Raw genomic sequence first — 16,381 nt, forward strand, 5'->3', positions numbered from 1 at the left:
ATCATAGTTACTGACTCTCTCCTGCAAATACTAAGTAGCACTTTTTTCCTGGACTTTCACAAATATTTTTCTTAATACCAGCAAGAAACCAGTTGAAGCTAAAGATGGAAATTGACATACGCTGTAATTATTTTTTTTTTTTGTATTGTTAGATTTTTAACAAAAAAATCTAAGCAAATGTAATTTGTAACATTTTGAAATAATTAAAAAATAGATAAAGAAAAAAAAAATAGTTATAAACATGCACTTGTTCATTCATTGCACAGGCCGTGATCGTCTCACTTGTGCTAATCTGAAGTTGTTGTTTAATCCATTCAGTACTGCATCAAAGGAATTCTTCGTCCAACCAAAAACCACTAATCCAGCTTAGAAACAAACAATAGATGAAAAACAAACTGTGTTTGTCCTGCCCAGAGAGTCGGTTCTAACTGTTTCCCTTAGTCACCTACTGGAATCGCTTCACTGATGACTGGAAATTTTTGAGTTTGACTTTTGTTAGTGGTCATCATTCAACCACCCAAAAGCTGACTATTCGGTATATCCACTGGATATAACGGCTAGACAGTGTTCATTCAAAGGGGTTTATCTGGAACCTCTCTAGAAACATTATTTTTCTCAAGGTGGGTTGGTCTTGGCATGATTTCCAGTCTAAAGAGGAACCTATTTGTAAACTCATGTTAATATTTTTACAGACATTTGTTATAAGAATATGCATTAGTTGCACAGGTCATGGTCATCCAATACATTGTGCTGGTCCAAAGTTGTTGTTTGATTCAGTCAATGCTGTAACAAAGGAATTCCCCCTTTTATAAAAACCACAACTTCAGTTTATAAAGAAATAGATGTTTATTTGTTTATTCTTTGCAGTATCAAATGGCACCCACTATCTTAGATTAGCTAAAAGCCCCAAGAACCCTACTTACCCGGAGAGGGAAAAGATAAAGCAAACAAACAAACAAACAAACAAACAACAGATTGCTTCAATTATTTAACTCCAACTCTAACTATCTGCCACACCCATAGAAAACCGATTGTACAGCCTACTCTTTCTCATCTTCTGGAATCTTTACGCCTTTGACTAATTCTAACCTTTGTCAGTGGTCACTATTTGACCGCCCAGAAGTTTACTACTCGAGATATCCATCAGAGCTAATGGTCAGACAGTTTCCATTTAAAGAGGCTTATCTGTAGATTGTTTTAGACACTGCTTTTCTCACAAAAGCCAATCCTGGCAGAACTGTCAAGGGCAGTACACATAGACGATGAAGTCGATTGCAGGATAGCCAAGGCTAGTGCTGCCTTTGTACATCTCAGAACCCCTGTATGGGAGTGTAAAGGAATTCAACTGCAGACCAAACTTCAAGTATACCAAGCTGTTATTCTTACCATCCTCATGTATATTTGTGAAACTTGAATTGTATATGCCAGACATGCCAAGAAATTGAACCATTTCCAAATGATCTGCCTCCATAGATTGTTGAAAATCAAGTGGCAAGACAAGATACCAAACAAATACGTTTTAGCCCAGTCAGGCATTCCGTCAATATACACCATGTTACAGCAGGTCCACGTTCATTAGGCAGGTCATATATGCCGCATGCCTGATTCAAGGCTCCCAAAATAGCTCCTTTATGGAAAAGGAAAAAGACCTGTCGGAGGACAGCATAAACGGTTCAAGGACAATTTGAAACAGTTTAGCTTGTATTCTAACTCATGGGAAAAACTAACCCAAGACAGATGTTTCTGGCATGTCGTAACTCACAAAGGGGCTACAATTGCTGAATCTGCATGCAATGAACACAAGAGAAAACGTGACATTAGAAAAGACAGAGCAGTCAACACCTCTGATACAAAATTATCCCATAGGTGCTCAACACGTGGGAAATACTTCAGAGCTTGAATCAGTCTAACAAGCCATCTTCGAACATCACAGAACAATTGCATGATCACAGTCATCTTAGCAAGCGATGAACAAACATCATCATCTATATATAAAATTAGGTATGTGTATATGTTTATATATTTGTATGTACAGGATTTATTCCTAGTATAATAAACTGGATATTATGAATTTTAGAACAAAGCTGCTGGGCATAAGGGCGGGCAATATAGATTATAGTTACTTCAATTTAGTTATATGCGAAGGAGATAAAGAGGGGATGATGGAAGCTCTTTATGAAAATTCAGGTACCTCTGATTTTTATAAAATTTTAACAATATGGTTTTAGATATCAATTAATAAATATTTCACTAATTTTCAGGGCCTGGATAGGACCTTAAACTATATCCGATGGTGAGACCCCAGCTTGCAGGCTTTGGGGAGTGTGGAGCCACCCTTTAATTGCCATTGCTCCCATGTCCACTCTGACTCGGAGTGGTAGTACTTGCTAGGGTCCCAACTATGGGTTAAATAGAAACCGACTTGAAAAAAACAAATATATTCTATTAAAAAATTGTTCTTCAAAATCACTGGATTCGGCATTAAATAACATGAAAAGGGTTGATATGCCGTAAAACAAAAACAACCAACCAACCAACTAATTTTCAAAGAGTATTTAAAGGGTATAATTTGGACACAATTTCCCATTTGAAAAGTCAAAAATTTCAGATTTGTATGAAATTTTATATGTTATTGTTAGGCACCAATTAAACAAGAATCCCTGAATTTCACTTTCTTCTTGAGACACCTTATACCCTAAGCCTTAAATTTCAGACATTTTCTGAAATTAAAATTACGTAATGGATTTTGATCAATATTGGAAAAAAGGATTCTAGACATAACGTTTAGTAGGATTACATCATTATATCTTGATTTAATCCTCTTTGGGAGACAGAAAAGCATAAAAGTGTCGCAAAATTGTTTCTTTCAAGGAATTCATTTTGCCTGTCCTGGGACGGGTATTCTAGTTAGACAATACCATCCTCAAGTTTTGGTGCAGCTACTGAGAAGTCTTGAAAGAACCGTATAAATTCCAAGTAAAGAAGTTGGGTGGCATTTACAATGTATGATATGATAATGACCTAATAAATTGATCTGAATGTTATTTTGAATGAAGGTAGTTCATTTGTACTGTGGAAATAAATTTTGATTAAAGTTCACCTTGAGAGAATGTTTTGAAACTTGTTATTTGCATAGGATTCTGCGAATAGTCAAAGTTTGAATCAATTTTGAGCCTGAGGAATAAGATTAGCTTTGCACATGATTCCATTACAAATTGCTCAGAACAATTTTATTGATCAAATTTTATAGAATAGAGCCGCATTTAACTTACAATGAATATTTAATTATATTGATTTTTTTTTCTATTATCTACTATATAAAATTATGTTGCATGGATTTTAAATGTTGGACCAAAATACAGGAATGTGAGATCTTCGCCTTCTGGTGAGATTCCATTTTTTTTCTTTTAAATCCAGAAAAAGCAGATTTCCACTCAAATCTCAATCATTTTTTGGTTCAAATCCGTTTTCAGTTTAAATATTTTTATTTATTTTTTTTTAAATTCCATTTTCACCCCAAACAAGGCACAATGCCACTTTGATGTAGGAGGTTACTATCGGGGACATAAGTTGCAGGGATACTATATAGGGAGTTAAGTAGTAAGATGTCTGTTCACATTACACTTGAACTTCTACATGTCAGTACAGTTGGGAAAGCAGGAACCCGGAAGGGAGTTCCAAAGTCTAGCAGTTGTGGGAAAGAAACTATTAGAGCAGAAGGAAAATACATACACACACAAAAGATACACACACATTTATAGTTTCCTTCCCGATTTGGGTATGGATTCTAACACTGTTTCCTTTTCACTTATGTATTGTCTCTGATCGTTTTCTTCTTCTGCATTTTGCCTTTTAATATCCTGAAGATGTCCCCTGCAATAGGGACAGAACGCTGATCACCATTTTTCTTTTTTCAAAACAACATATATATATATATATATATATATATATATATATATATATATATATAATTGCAACATCTTGTCAGATGAGTGTCACAGATTGAAATTACATTTGGAGTGGATCATGAGACTCATATATTAAAAAAATATTAAATAAATATAAAAAAATATGTTTATTAAAAAACATCTTCACCGGAATAATTATATAATAAAATATTTACGGGATTCATCATCTAACAAAAGGAGAAACCAAGGAATTATGCCTACTTCGAATTGTTACCTTGTTCTGTGGAAGAATCAAGATACGCATCAGATCCTTTTACTTCATCGCTACCAAAAACTCTCACTTAGAGATTTACCATACAATTTGGATATGAAATTCAATATCTTTTTCATTTTGAACCAATATATAATTTCCCTTACTCTATGATTTAAAAACTTTAATTTTGATTTTCTATGTTTACTGCATTTAGCAAATCAGGTATAAACCATTTATAATATTTGTTAATATTTTCTCCTCTGAGGAGATGGGTAAACATCGAAAACCTATAGGTTAAGGAGATATACTTATTGAAATGTATTCTTTGTCTTACATATAATAAAAATTCTAGGTTTGAAATTTAACCATTTTACATCATAAAATTTAAATTACTAAATTAGCTCATATATATATATATATATATATATATATATATATATATATATATATATATATATATATTATTTTTAAAATGTAATTATCCACTGACACGTGTTTCGTCGTCTACGACTCATCAGAGTGGCTGTATCTAGCGAGATGTTGTTCCCGGCTCGCATTTGGGTAAAAATGCACTTTCGTAAATAATTGAATTCATTCAGAGCATATCGCTAAAACCAAAACAAAACAACATCTATCTATCTATCTATCTATCTATATATATATTAATAATTGCAACATCTTATCAGATGAGTGTTGCTCCTTCATTCAGAAAAGCAATGTTAGGATAGGCCTATATATATATATATATATATATATATATATATATATATATATATATATATATATATGAGCAACATTAAGCCTATCCTAACATTACTTTTCTGACAAGATGTTGCAATCATCATATATCAATTTATATATATATATATATATATATATATATATATATATATATATATATAGGCTCCTTCAGTCTTTAACAGATTATGGATACCCACGAAGGGGTGCCTGCACATTAAATTTTTTTGTGGCATTAGGTGCGCAATCTCCAACCACTCCTGAGTCGACATTGTTAAATACCAGTGTCAAGTGAAGTGTATGTACAGGATGACTGGAAACAAATACCGAGATAAGCAGATGGTCACCGATCTGGTACTAACCAGGCTCAACATTGCTTAAATTTGGTAATCTGATGAGTCCTGGTGTGTTAACACAATTATACTATATATATATATATATATATATATATATATATATATATATGATGATTGCAACGTCTTGTCAGACGAGTGCCACTCCCTCAGTCACTGAAAGTCCATATGTCCAAAGATGACTTTTCAGTCCTGCCAGCGACTTGCATACTCTTAAGCAGACATGACACTGAAGACGGTCATTGGTTCAGAAGAAACCAATAGCACCGGAACCAGTATCATCGTGTACTTTTGTGCGATTAACAAGATTTGCTTTGGACAACAGAGTTCAGTCACACACCTCACGGATCCAAAGATCTCCATGATTGGGTGGCAAGGTTTGGTGTTTCCTACATTCTCTCTTGAGCTTCACTCGGTCTATCTTTGCTACTTCAAAGTGTTCTGCGCCCCTGTATATCAGTGCCCTCCACTGCTTGCGATCATACACTAGGGATTTCCAACTATCAACAGGAACACGAAAGCTCACCAGACTCTCCTTAATGCTATCACGATAACATCTTTTGGGAAAAACAAGAGATGCCGAACTATCCCTTGGCATAGCCTACAAATAAACTCTGTTCACATTTAATATTTTTCTTACCTATGAATGTGAAGCGAGTTGAACTGAATATATGCATTCTGCTTAAATTTGTTTTTTTTTTTTTAACACAAAATGCTTGATATGGAGTTTTGCTTAATTGTGTATATATGCAGCTGCTTTTAATGTATATGTTTGTAAATTTGGGGCAGGGGGGGGGGTGTAGATTCAATAAGTAGACATCTTGCCATTTCAAAAAGGATCCGCCATGATCCTTCAGCAGTTCCATTTTGGTGTGGTGAATGTTTTATACTATGATTAATTAATAAAAGTTCAAAGTCTCTATTAGTAAATTCTGTTCCAATGTCAGAGCAAATACACTTTACTGCTTTGTAAGGAGTGATATCAGCCAAGTATTTTTTAGTTGCTAACAGAGCCTCAAATTTATTCTTTAAGAAATAAACCAATATTAAATCGGAATAATTCTCTACAAAATTCAATGCCTATCTGAAGTTTTCTCTGCCCATCAGTTTCACAGGACTGTTCAAGTCACAATGTAACAATGAGAGGTTTGTCTGGCATCTTATGTCGGTTCTTCACCATTTTTCCTTGTGTAAAGATTTCACAGTTTAGAAAGTTTTATTTTCATCCCATCAAGAATATTTGGCAACTTTTTGATAGTTCTAGAATTTTATGCCAAGTTTTCAAATCATCATAGACGGTTTTTAATGAGTGACTACACTTTAAATATAATCTTTCATTTTCTTAAAGATCAAATGCAGTTTCATTTGGGCACACCCATTTTGACTTATTGGGGCTAAAGTTTATATTTGCACCTTGTTTAATGGTAGTTTCTACACAAGAAAATATATTTTGTAAACGTTGGAATTTAAAGAATGTTTCCAGAATATAGAAACAAAGTACACTTTTATTATTTCTTGGGGTGGGGGAGGATTTTAGCATTGCTTCTCTTCAAAACTATATTATTTACTTGTCTACCGAAATTATTGTATCTACATTGAAAACTTTTGAAATCGGGTTGCCCACAATAATAACAGATAATCTTTGTCTTTTTCTAAGGAGAAAAATTGTTATTTGAAAAGTTGTGGTTTTTATTTGTGGTAAAGGTTTAATTTGATTTTGTTGGTTTTTGGTAGGCATTTTTGAATTTAATGAAACTTGTCTATTCTTTATTTTCCTTTATTATATTTTTGGTTTCTTCATAAATCCTTAGTGCTACTTTGAATTGACTAAAAGTCATAGGTTTTTCTTTCGAACTTTAAGATTTCAACTATGATACACAGTTGAAATCTTAAAGTTTGAATCTACTATATATCAGTTTTCAAGTTCAAAAGTTGACAAAGTAGTTTTGTAGAGACCATTCCACACACACACACACACACACACACACACACACACGGTTGCTTATATATATATATATATATATATATATATATATATATATATAATGGGGGAACTCACACTAATCTAATATTTCGTTTATTCAAGCATTTTTATACTTTTTTCTATGTCAGTATTTAAATGTTTTCTTAGGGTTGGTCCTAGAATGAATTAATTTCCCGCTCTATAAAGAATGTTAATACTGCCTAATTGTCTTCTCTGACCTGATTGGTATTGGTGGGATGAGGTCGGTTTGAAACAAGGCTAGTCATTGGTGCTAACCACCTACTTTCTAGTTTTATTAATTCAGGAAAAATTCCACCAAACACAATGGGTAATTCTGTAAGTAAAAACTTTTTTGTTCCTTATTAAAAATACAAAAAAAAAAAAAAAATGAAAAAAAAAAAAAGAGAAACAATTGACGCTTATTTACGATCTTAAATTTAATATACAAAACCTTTCTATTTATTTAAATTCATAAATATATTTTTCAATATAATCTTAGCTGTTATTGTTTGGGTTTCGGTTTCTGAAGCCATATATATATATATATATATATATATATATATATATATATATATATTGAAAACTGATTTCTTCTGTGAAAAGCAACCATTTATTAAGTCGCTTGACGAGGACTTCTGGTTTTAACCTGCCATTTGTCCAAAATATTAGCAAGTCCAGTGTCACAATCATGTAAATTTGTTGATATTAATAAAAATATATATTGCTTTTTTTATTGAGTATTCTTAATAACTTCATTAAATTCATTAGTTATCACTCTTGAATACCTTTAACCTGGTGTGTGTGTGTGTGTGTGTGTGTGCGTGTGTGTGTGTGTGTATATATATATATATATATATATATATATATATATATCCGGATTAGAAAAATTAATTTAAATAAAGAAATTTAATTTAAGAAATCAATGAATAATAGTATCAATAAAATATATTAAATGGACATAGGTAATTATTGTATGATATTTTGTTTGAATTTTTTTTTTTTTAATGGAGATACGAAAATAGGTAAATATATACATCTTTAAAAAATACTTTGCAAGGATGGGATATAGGTAAAATAATTTCGCTTGTTTTCTTTTCCTTATAAGGGGAATGGTTTCCATAATGTTTTATTGTTAAAGTTTTTTTTTTATTCAAGAAGTTTGAAGAAAAGCTGTTCCTGTGAAAATTTTCAAATGACATAACGTTTGAATTTGTCCGAATCGTCTTGAAACAATTGTAACTAACGATGAAATATACTATTTGTTGCTATCAACCCATTCTTACAAGTCTTGGGTTTTGTTAAAACAATATATATATATATATATATATATATATATATATATATATATATATATATATATATATATATATACTAGCAGGTTGGCAGGTCATATAATCCACTTAAATATGATATTTTGATTTATGCAGATTTTGTATTAATTATAGAGCCAATTCTCTATTGATTATCATATTGTGATTTCAAAAGTTTTAAAAAAAGATATGACTTGGTTGCCATCAGCTAAAATCAAAACCAAAAGATACAGCTATCCATTCGTTACAATCTGAGCTAAATCCATAAGCACACCAAAACTTTAAAAGTAACGTTTTTAAACATATAAATGTATTTTGCCGCATGTATAGAAGATACACATTTAGCCAATTTACATCTGCCAAGTTTTAACCCTTTAGCATCTATTTTTACTGGCTAAAAACCGAATCGAATTTTTTTCACAGATCTGAATCCTTTATATATCAAGTTTCAAATCTGTTGACAAAAATTTGAAAGAGTAGCTTGATAGAGACTGTTCTGCACACAGACAGTCACTTTAATATATATATATATAATGTAGCTATATATCTATCTGTCGGTCTGTCTATCCCACATGTTCAAACTCTATCTCCTCCGAAACTAAAAGTCGCAAAGCGGTGCTAGGGGCCTCAAATAATTGGATTTTTTACAGGCCGTTCTTTTATGGGTTTTTAGCCGGTTAAAATTGGTTTTAAGGGGTCAAAAATGGAGCAAAATTGAAAAAGTCGTTAAACATTTTGTACATTCATGTTTATTTTATCTTTAATTGGTTCATATGCATGTAACATTGGTACAATGGTAACATCACCAGCTTTGAATGTTACAGTTTTGGTTTCGATTCTAGCTGATGGCATCTAAATAGTTATTTTTTTTACTTTCGAAATCACGACTATAATAATACATATGAAATCTGAACAAATTAAAATATCATATTTAAGCGTATTTTAAGCCCCCCCCCACTCCCTGCTAGTACATATATATACTCATACAAAATGTACTTATATCTGAATGGATAAATGTGAACGTTTTTTTTTAATAATACAAAGACCCAATGTTATTTGAATATCTAATATGAAGCAATTGAAATTCATGACATATTACTTAATTGGTGTCTAATTACTGTGAATCAAATTTAATGTAAATCTGAAATATTTGAATTTTCAAATAACGGGTGGTTGTATTCATGTCATGTACATTTTCCATTAGTTCAAATTTATTGAATATATTTTAGTTTTCAAATATATTTTTCAATATAAACTTTATAAACTTAATTTTTAGGGCGGTCCCTTCATATATATATATATATATATATATATATATATATATATATATATATATATATATATATATATATATATGTGTGTGTGTGTGTGTGTGTGTGAGTGTTGGAACGATTAATTGGAATCGGGAATCTGAAAAAATCGACAAATTTGAGGGAATCGGTATCGGAATCAAAAATATTGGTGCTTATTTTCCGATGCCAAAACGATTCTTTTAATTGTCTTGTTTTTATTTGATTTTGTTTAAAGCAAAATTTTCCACTGCTAGTAGTAATGATAAAATAATAAATATTGATTGATTTTAAACTACCAGTAAAACTAAAATCTATAGATCATCCTCCACAAGTGTATTTTTACGCTTAGGAAAATATCTGCATATTTAACATATGTGTTTTTTTACAGAAATCAGGAAAAATAACAACTCCTAGGGTTAAATATTTAGAGATTTATAAAGAATCGGAATCAAGAATTTAGTACAGAATTAGTAATTGTATCGGAATCGGCACATCACTAATATGTGTGTGTATATATATATATATATATATATATATATATATATATATATATATATATATACACACACTCACATACTCACTAGTAATTATTACACAAATCATTACTAGTGATTGTTTCCCCAAATATTCAGCAATTCATACTGCTGTTAATAACCTTTGCAAATCGTTTTATGCTAACCCAACAGTCGTTTACTATTGATTTCTCGCTAGCAATGACTGTTGGTCATCTTATGAATTTTAGTAACAGTAAGCCCTTCCAAGGTTTCAGTAATTTTGCATTCTTTCAGTGGAGATCTGGTTTGTGCTCTCCCTTCTCAGCCTAGTTATTTTCCTCAACCTTTCAAGTGCATTTTGTGTGGTATTGGCTAATGTCTATATATAGGGTCTGTATGTATTCTTTTTTTGGCTGTTGTTATGGATATTTCTGTTAGTTTCAAACGTTTTTTATTTATATTGATTGGTTTCCACATTAAAGGATTTTCCTTAATATTTCATCTGTTTTCATCAGTTTTGTGCATCATATGGTCTCAATCTTCCCTTTAATTCCAATTACTCTTAATATTTTCTTTTCCAGAACTTTTTTTTATCATAATTATGATTAAAATAATAAAAATAAAGATTTTTCAATGTCAGTAAATCAACATTTGTTTTCCTAAGGACTTTTTTTCTTATGTACTTTAAAAACACATAGTGCATGCTAAGATATACTTTAGTTCTAGGATTGAGTTATGTTTGAAAAAAAAAATGTTTTAATTGGCCATAATTTATAATTAACACATCTCTCTTAGCTATATGTTTCTCTCATCCTTTCTCACTCTATGTTGATTCAACCATCTATAAAAGGCAAAAAGCGCGCGAGAGTTTTTCTATGTCCAAGAAAGGCTTTTTTTCTCGGGGGTGGGGGTTACTATCGCTTAGAACTTCTTATATACCGTGTAGATCATAATATGTACGAATTATGAACACGCATCGCGGCTACATTTATTCACATCGAGTTTTACATAATTCTTGCTATTTCAGCCCCTCTTGCGTTGATTCGGCTTTTTCATATAAAAGCGAAACTGGTGAAACTAAGGCATGGTTCTCGGCCCGGTAGCGTCCAGAAAGCAATAGACGTTTAGTCAATGTCGGTTTTCACCGTCATATCAGACAATTGCTTTCATTTGGACACTCCCCTAATAAATGGGGGGAACTGGTTTTCACCAACACGTTGGGAAAACAAAACCAGACAAAGTTGGGTAAACAAACCCCAAAACACTGTCCCACAGTAAAAGTTAACTGCGCTATTTCTATTAAATCTCATTAAATGCGCGCACCTGTCAATTCCATTTTTAATTCTTAAATAAATTGAAACGTATTTCAGTTACTCTTTCTTGCTGGCTGAGTGGGTAACGTGTCAGGGTTTTTTTTCACACTTTATTTTTCACCTTTGCCTCAACTCCAGGCTTCGGGTTCGATCCTACCTACCTACCAAAACTTTTTTTTACCCCCCCCCCCAAAAAAAAAAAAACACACACACACACACACACACTTACAAACGCCCGGGCAACGATTTTTAAAGAAATTTTAATGTTGTTTTTTTTTCTTATATAATATTTAAACAGCGTTATTACTATGCTTATTCTTTTGTTTTGACTTACCCCTGCCCCAACACACACACACCTCTAAACACCCGAACAACACCGGGTACCCCCGCTAGTCTATAATATAAATCTCGCCTATCTATTTAAATGTATGTCAGCCTAAAACTGCGACGGATTTTCGCGAAATTGGTATTGTTTTGAAGCTCGACCCTTCGGACGACAAATATCGAAAAATTGGTCAAAAACATTAATTCCTTCACCCTCAACTGGGCACTTTTCTACAAGGAGGTGTCGCTTTTTTCGCCGATATTTTCGAAAGTCATTCCCTCTTTTTGATTGACTATCCTTAATTTAAACCTTTGCCACTTCCAGTTTGGCGATGGACGTAACAGCAAAGACATCACAGTTTTTGTTTTCATGTTATTTTCCTCCTTCGCGGTTCGTGTTCGAGCCTGCCTGCCTACTACTACTTTATTTATTTATTTATTTTTTTTTGCTCAACACACACCCTCAAATACCGGGGCAAGTTCTCTAGTATTTCTTAATATCTGTGCGGGTGTTTAGAGAAAATGATTATTTCAGTATGTCCATCTAATTTACGTGTCTGTATGCACCACAAGCACTTATGTAAATTAGATGGCAAAATAATAAGTCTGTTTACTTCCATGTAAGAATAAACAGTAATAATATTTCTATGTATAAATCTAAATAAATGCGAAAAAAATTTTTTTCCATTCATCACAGTTATATTATTAGCTAAACGCGCATCTGTTATTTAAATCAGTAATATTCTTTTGTAGAGAGTGAAAATCTTAACACAACCTTTGGTATACTTAATTTGCATAACTATTTTTCTAAACAGTTTCTAGTAAATTAATGTTTGGTGCTATTCATCTGTAATTTTATTGTCTTATTTTACTATATACATGCAATAGTTTTGTCGATATTAATGATAATTAAAGTGATTTAATAAAAAGCTAATCACCCATGCCTTTTTAAAAATTTTATGTTTATCAATTTTCAAGAACAGTAATTTAACTGAAAATTAAAAAATTACTAAAGACTAGCAGGGAGACCCGACGTTGTCCAGGATTGAATAAGGATAAACAAATGTTCTACCCTCCCATACTTTTATTGTCATTGAAATCGATGAAATTGCCCATTTTTTTAATGAAATCAATTGACTATCTGCTCTAGTTAGGGACCCCACCCCTAGTGCAATGTACCTAGAGGAAGTTTCACGTGTCTCCCCGCAGTAACTTAATCAACAATACATTGTAGTCTACATTGCGCTGTAGAGAATCTAATGTTAGTTTTATAAAATTATCTGTAAACAATGGCTTCACTTAAAGGTTAATATGCAAAGGTCAAGTATCATAATTCAATTGTGCTTTAAACAGTAAAAATTCAAATCAAACGTGCCTCTGTCATATCAAAGAACAGTTGTTGATTTTATGTAATTATTTTAACATAATCACTTGAATAAAAGTTAAACGTACAAAAGTAAAGTATCATGGGTCAACTGTGCTCTGAAAATAAACATTCATTTCAAACGCTCTTCAGTCATAAAAGAATCTAGAGGTGATTTTATAGGCTGGGTCTTTCAGCTTGTGCGGTGATAAGGCTTAAATGCTCTTGTGATGTTAGGTTGTATAAAAGTGTTAACTTTGGTCAAAATTGTACTTCTTTCTTTAATCGGATTTTTTTCGATTATTGATTTTCGATACTTATCAGATGCATTCTGATACAAAATCTATGTAAGAACACTCCCAAACACATCAAGTACCTTCATGTGAAATTTAAAAAAATCTGTCTAGCCATTTCTGAATCCGTAAGGAACTCTCTCTGTCACACACAGACAAAGTTCTTTTATATAATAGTAATAGAGATATATAATGTAAATTGCACAATTAAAAAGAAGACTTATTGCTATATTAATAGCTGCTTGATGGAGGGTAGTCTTATTTTGCATGTAATAATATAAAAGTAACTTATTATTTTCAGTTTTGCAAGAAGAATTTCTTGGTGAATATGTCAAAATTTATGAATTTTTTGACGAAATCAAAGTCGAATAAATAGTGAAAGTGGTTGTGACTAAATGAGTCGCAAATACGTTTAGTATGCATTTTTTTAAAAACTTTAATTCAAGCCATTATATATAAAAAGATAATTTTATAAAATCAACAGTAAGTTCTCTAGAATGTAATGTAAACTACAATATATTGTGTATTAAGTCACTGCGGGAAGGCGTACGAATCGATGAATATGAATACCTACAATGTAACATGATATATATAGTAGCAATATACTGATCAAGTTCTTTTAAATATTTCATCAGATGTCCTTGTAAATTCATCATTTCTTAATTTATACGGTTTATTCTTTATTGTCACCAATATGGCTGCAGAGAGAGAAAGGCAATATCAAGAAAGAATGTCAAAGTCTGTCCACACAACATTAATTATATTATTTGACTAGAAGGGAGACCTGACGTTGCCCGGGATTGAATGATGATAAACGAATGTTTCATACTCCTATATTTGTTAAATTGCCCATTTTTTCAATCAAATCGATTGATTGCCTGCTCTAGTTGGGGACCCATCACGGTGCATATGGAGGAAGCTTCAGATACCTTCCTACAGTGACTTAGTCCACAATATATTGTAGTTTATATTGCACTGTAGAGAACCTACAGTTGATTTTATAAGATTATATTTATACTAGCATTTCAGCCCGGCGTTGCCCGGGTGTTTATATGTGTATGTTGAGCAAAAAAAAAAAAAAGTGGTAGTAGGAAGGCAGGCTCGAACTCGTACAGTGGAGGAGGGAAAGAACAGGAAAAAAAACCTGACGTCTTTGCTGTTACGACCACTGCCAAACTGGAAGTGACGTAGGTTTAAATTAAGGCTAAACAATCGAAAGGAGAGGATGACTTTAAAAAATATCGGTGAAAAAAGCGACCCCGCCCCCTGTAGAAAACTGCCCAGTTGAAGGTGAAGATATTAATATTTTTAGCCAATTTTTCGATATTTGTCGTCTGAAAGGTCGAACTTCAAAACGGTACTGATCTTGTAAAAATCCATCGCCTCTATCAAAAGTTTTAGGCAGACGTGCAAACATACATACATACATACATTTATATATTGATAACTAAAAATGTTCGACCCAAACCGATTAAAAAGCTTGCTCTATCTCTGCATACCCTTTATGTAAAATTTCAAATGTTTAGACCAGAAATTGTCTGAGTAATTTGATAGAGACCGCAGAGATTAAATTTTTTTTAACTTTGTCCCCTATTATGACCCCTTAACATTTATTGTTTTGGGCTCAAATCAAGTTATTAAGTTAGATCCATGTTCGAGGAACCTATATCTGAAATTTCAAGTGTTTATACCCAAAATTGGCGGAGAAGTTTGGTAGAGTTTTCAAAGGTCAAATCGTTGAACTTTGACCCCTTAACAGCCAAATTTCTGGCCGAAAACAGATTACAAAGATTTTCCCAAATCTCAGTACCCTGTATATCAAATTTCAAGTCTGTAGACTTAAAATTGACAGAGTTATTGCGTAGGGAAATGTACACAGACACACACATTCACTTTTATAAACATATAGATAGATATAATGGCTCAAATTATATATAAATATAAAATGCAAAAGTCAAGTATCATGATTCAATCGTGGTCTAAATAGAAACATTTATTTCGAATGCACCCATGTCATATCAAATAATCTGCTATTGATTTTATGTGTTGAGCATTTCAGCTTTTGTAGTAATAAAACTTCACAAATGCACTTGTGACATTAGGCTGTGTAAATTGTTAACTTTGGTCAAAATCGCCTGTTCCTTCTCATCGAATTATTTAAATTATTGATACTTATTGAAGGCATTGTGATCCAAAACCTATCTAAGAACGCTACCAGGCGCATACAGTACCTTCGTGTGAAATTTCATAAAAATCGGCCCAGCCGTTTTCGGAGTTCATAGGGAACAAACTCTCACAGAAAAAGTTCATATGGAAACATGGTTGCATTTGTATAGGCATTCGAGATAAGAATTACTTAAGACTTTTACCTGACCGTGAATGACGGAACGAGAACAGTCTACTCTCGTGGATTAGATAAAAGGTTTAATTTAAAATTTTGTATGGATTCTCGAGTTTGACAAGATGCACCTAAAGAAGGTCTGAAGTTACATCAGCTTAAACGTTGTGAGAATAACATCCAAGAGGAACTCGTTGTACTTGTGCCCTCTCAATGTACACATCCCTAACAAACCTGCTTAGCACACAAAATCACACCCCTTCACAGTTGAGGTCCCTAAATGCCAGAAAGCTTTCTACTCTAATAGTTTCTTCCCTCAAACAGCTAGACTTTGAAATTTCCTTCCTGCTACCTGCTTCCCTGGCAGTACTGATATGTAGAAGTTTAAATGTAATGTAAACCAACATCTTGTTAATCT

At 32.3% G+C, this 16,381-nt stretch overlaps 1 protein-coding gene across 6 annotated transcripts in view; it reads left to right on the plus strand.

Moving 5' to 3' along the window:
* Positions 1–16,381, plus strand: part of LOC145296688 (ras-related protein Rab-3) — a 411,003-nt gene that overhangs the window by 129,570 nt on the left and 265,052 nt on the right. The window contains exon 1 of one of the 6 annotated variants that reach the window (XM_080142652.1): positions 7,530–7,572. The exons of the other annotated variants lie outside the window; for them this stretch is intronic. Within the exon in view, the coding sequence (XP_079998778.1) occupies positions 7,561–7,572 (12 nt within the window). The 5' untranslated portion in view covers positions 7,530–7,560. Of the gene's footprint in view, positions 1–7,529; positions 7,573–16,381 lie in introns of those variants that run through there. 6 annotated transcript variants of the gene reach the window in all.

This window comes from Euprymna scolopes, chromosome 17 (genome assembly GCF_053919585.1).
Source record: "Euprymna scolopes isolate OS-2025 chromosome 17, ASM5391958v1, whole genome shotgun sequence".
In the NCBI taxonomy this organism is placed as follows: Eukaryota; Metazoa; Mollusca; class Cephalopoda; order Sepiida; family Sepiolidae; genus Euprymna; species Euprymna scolopes.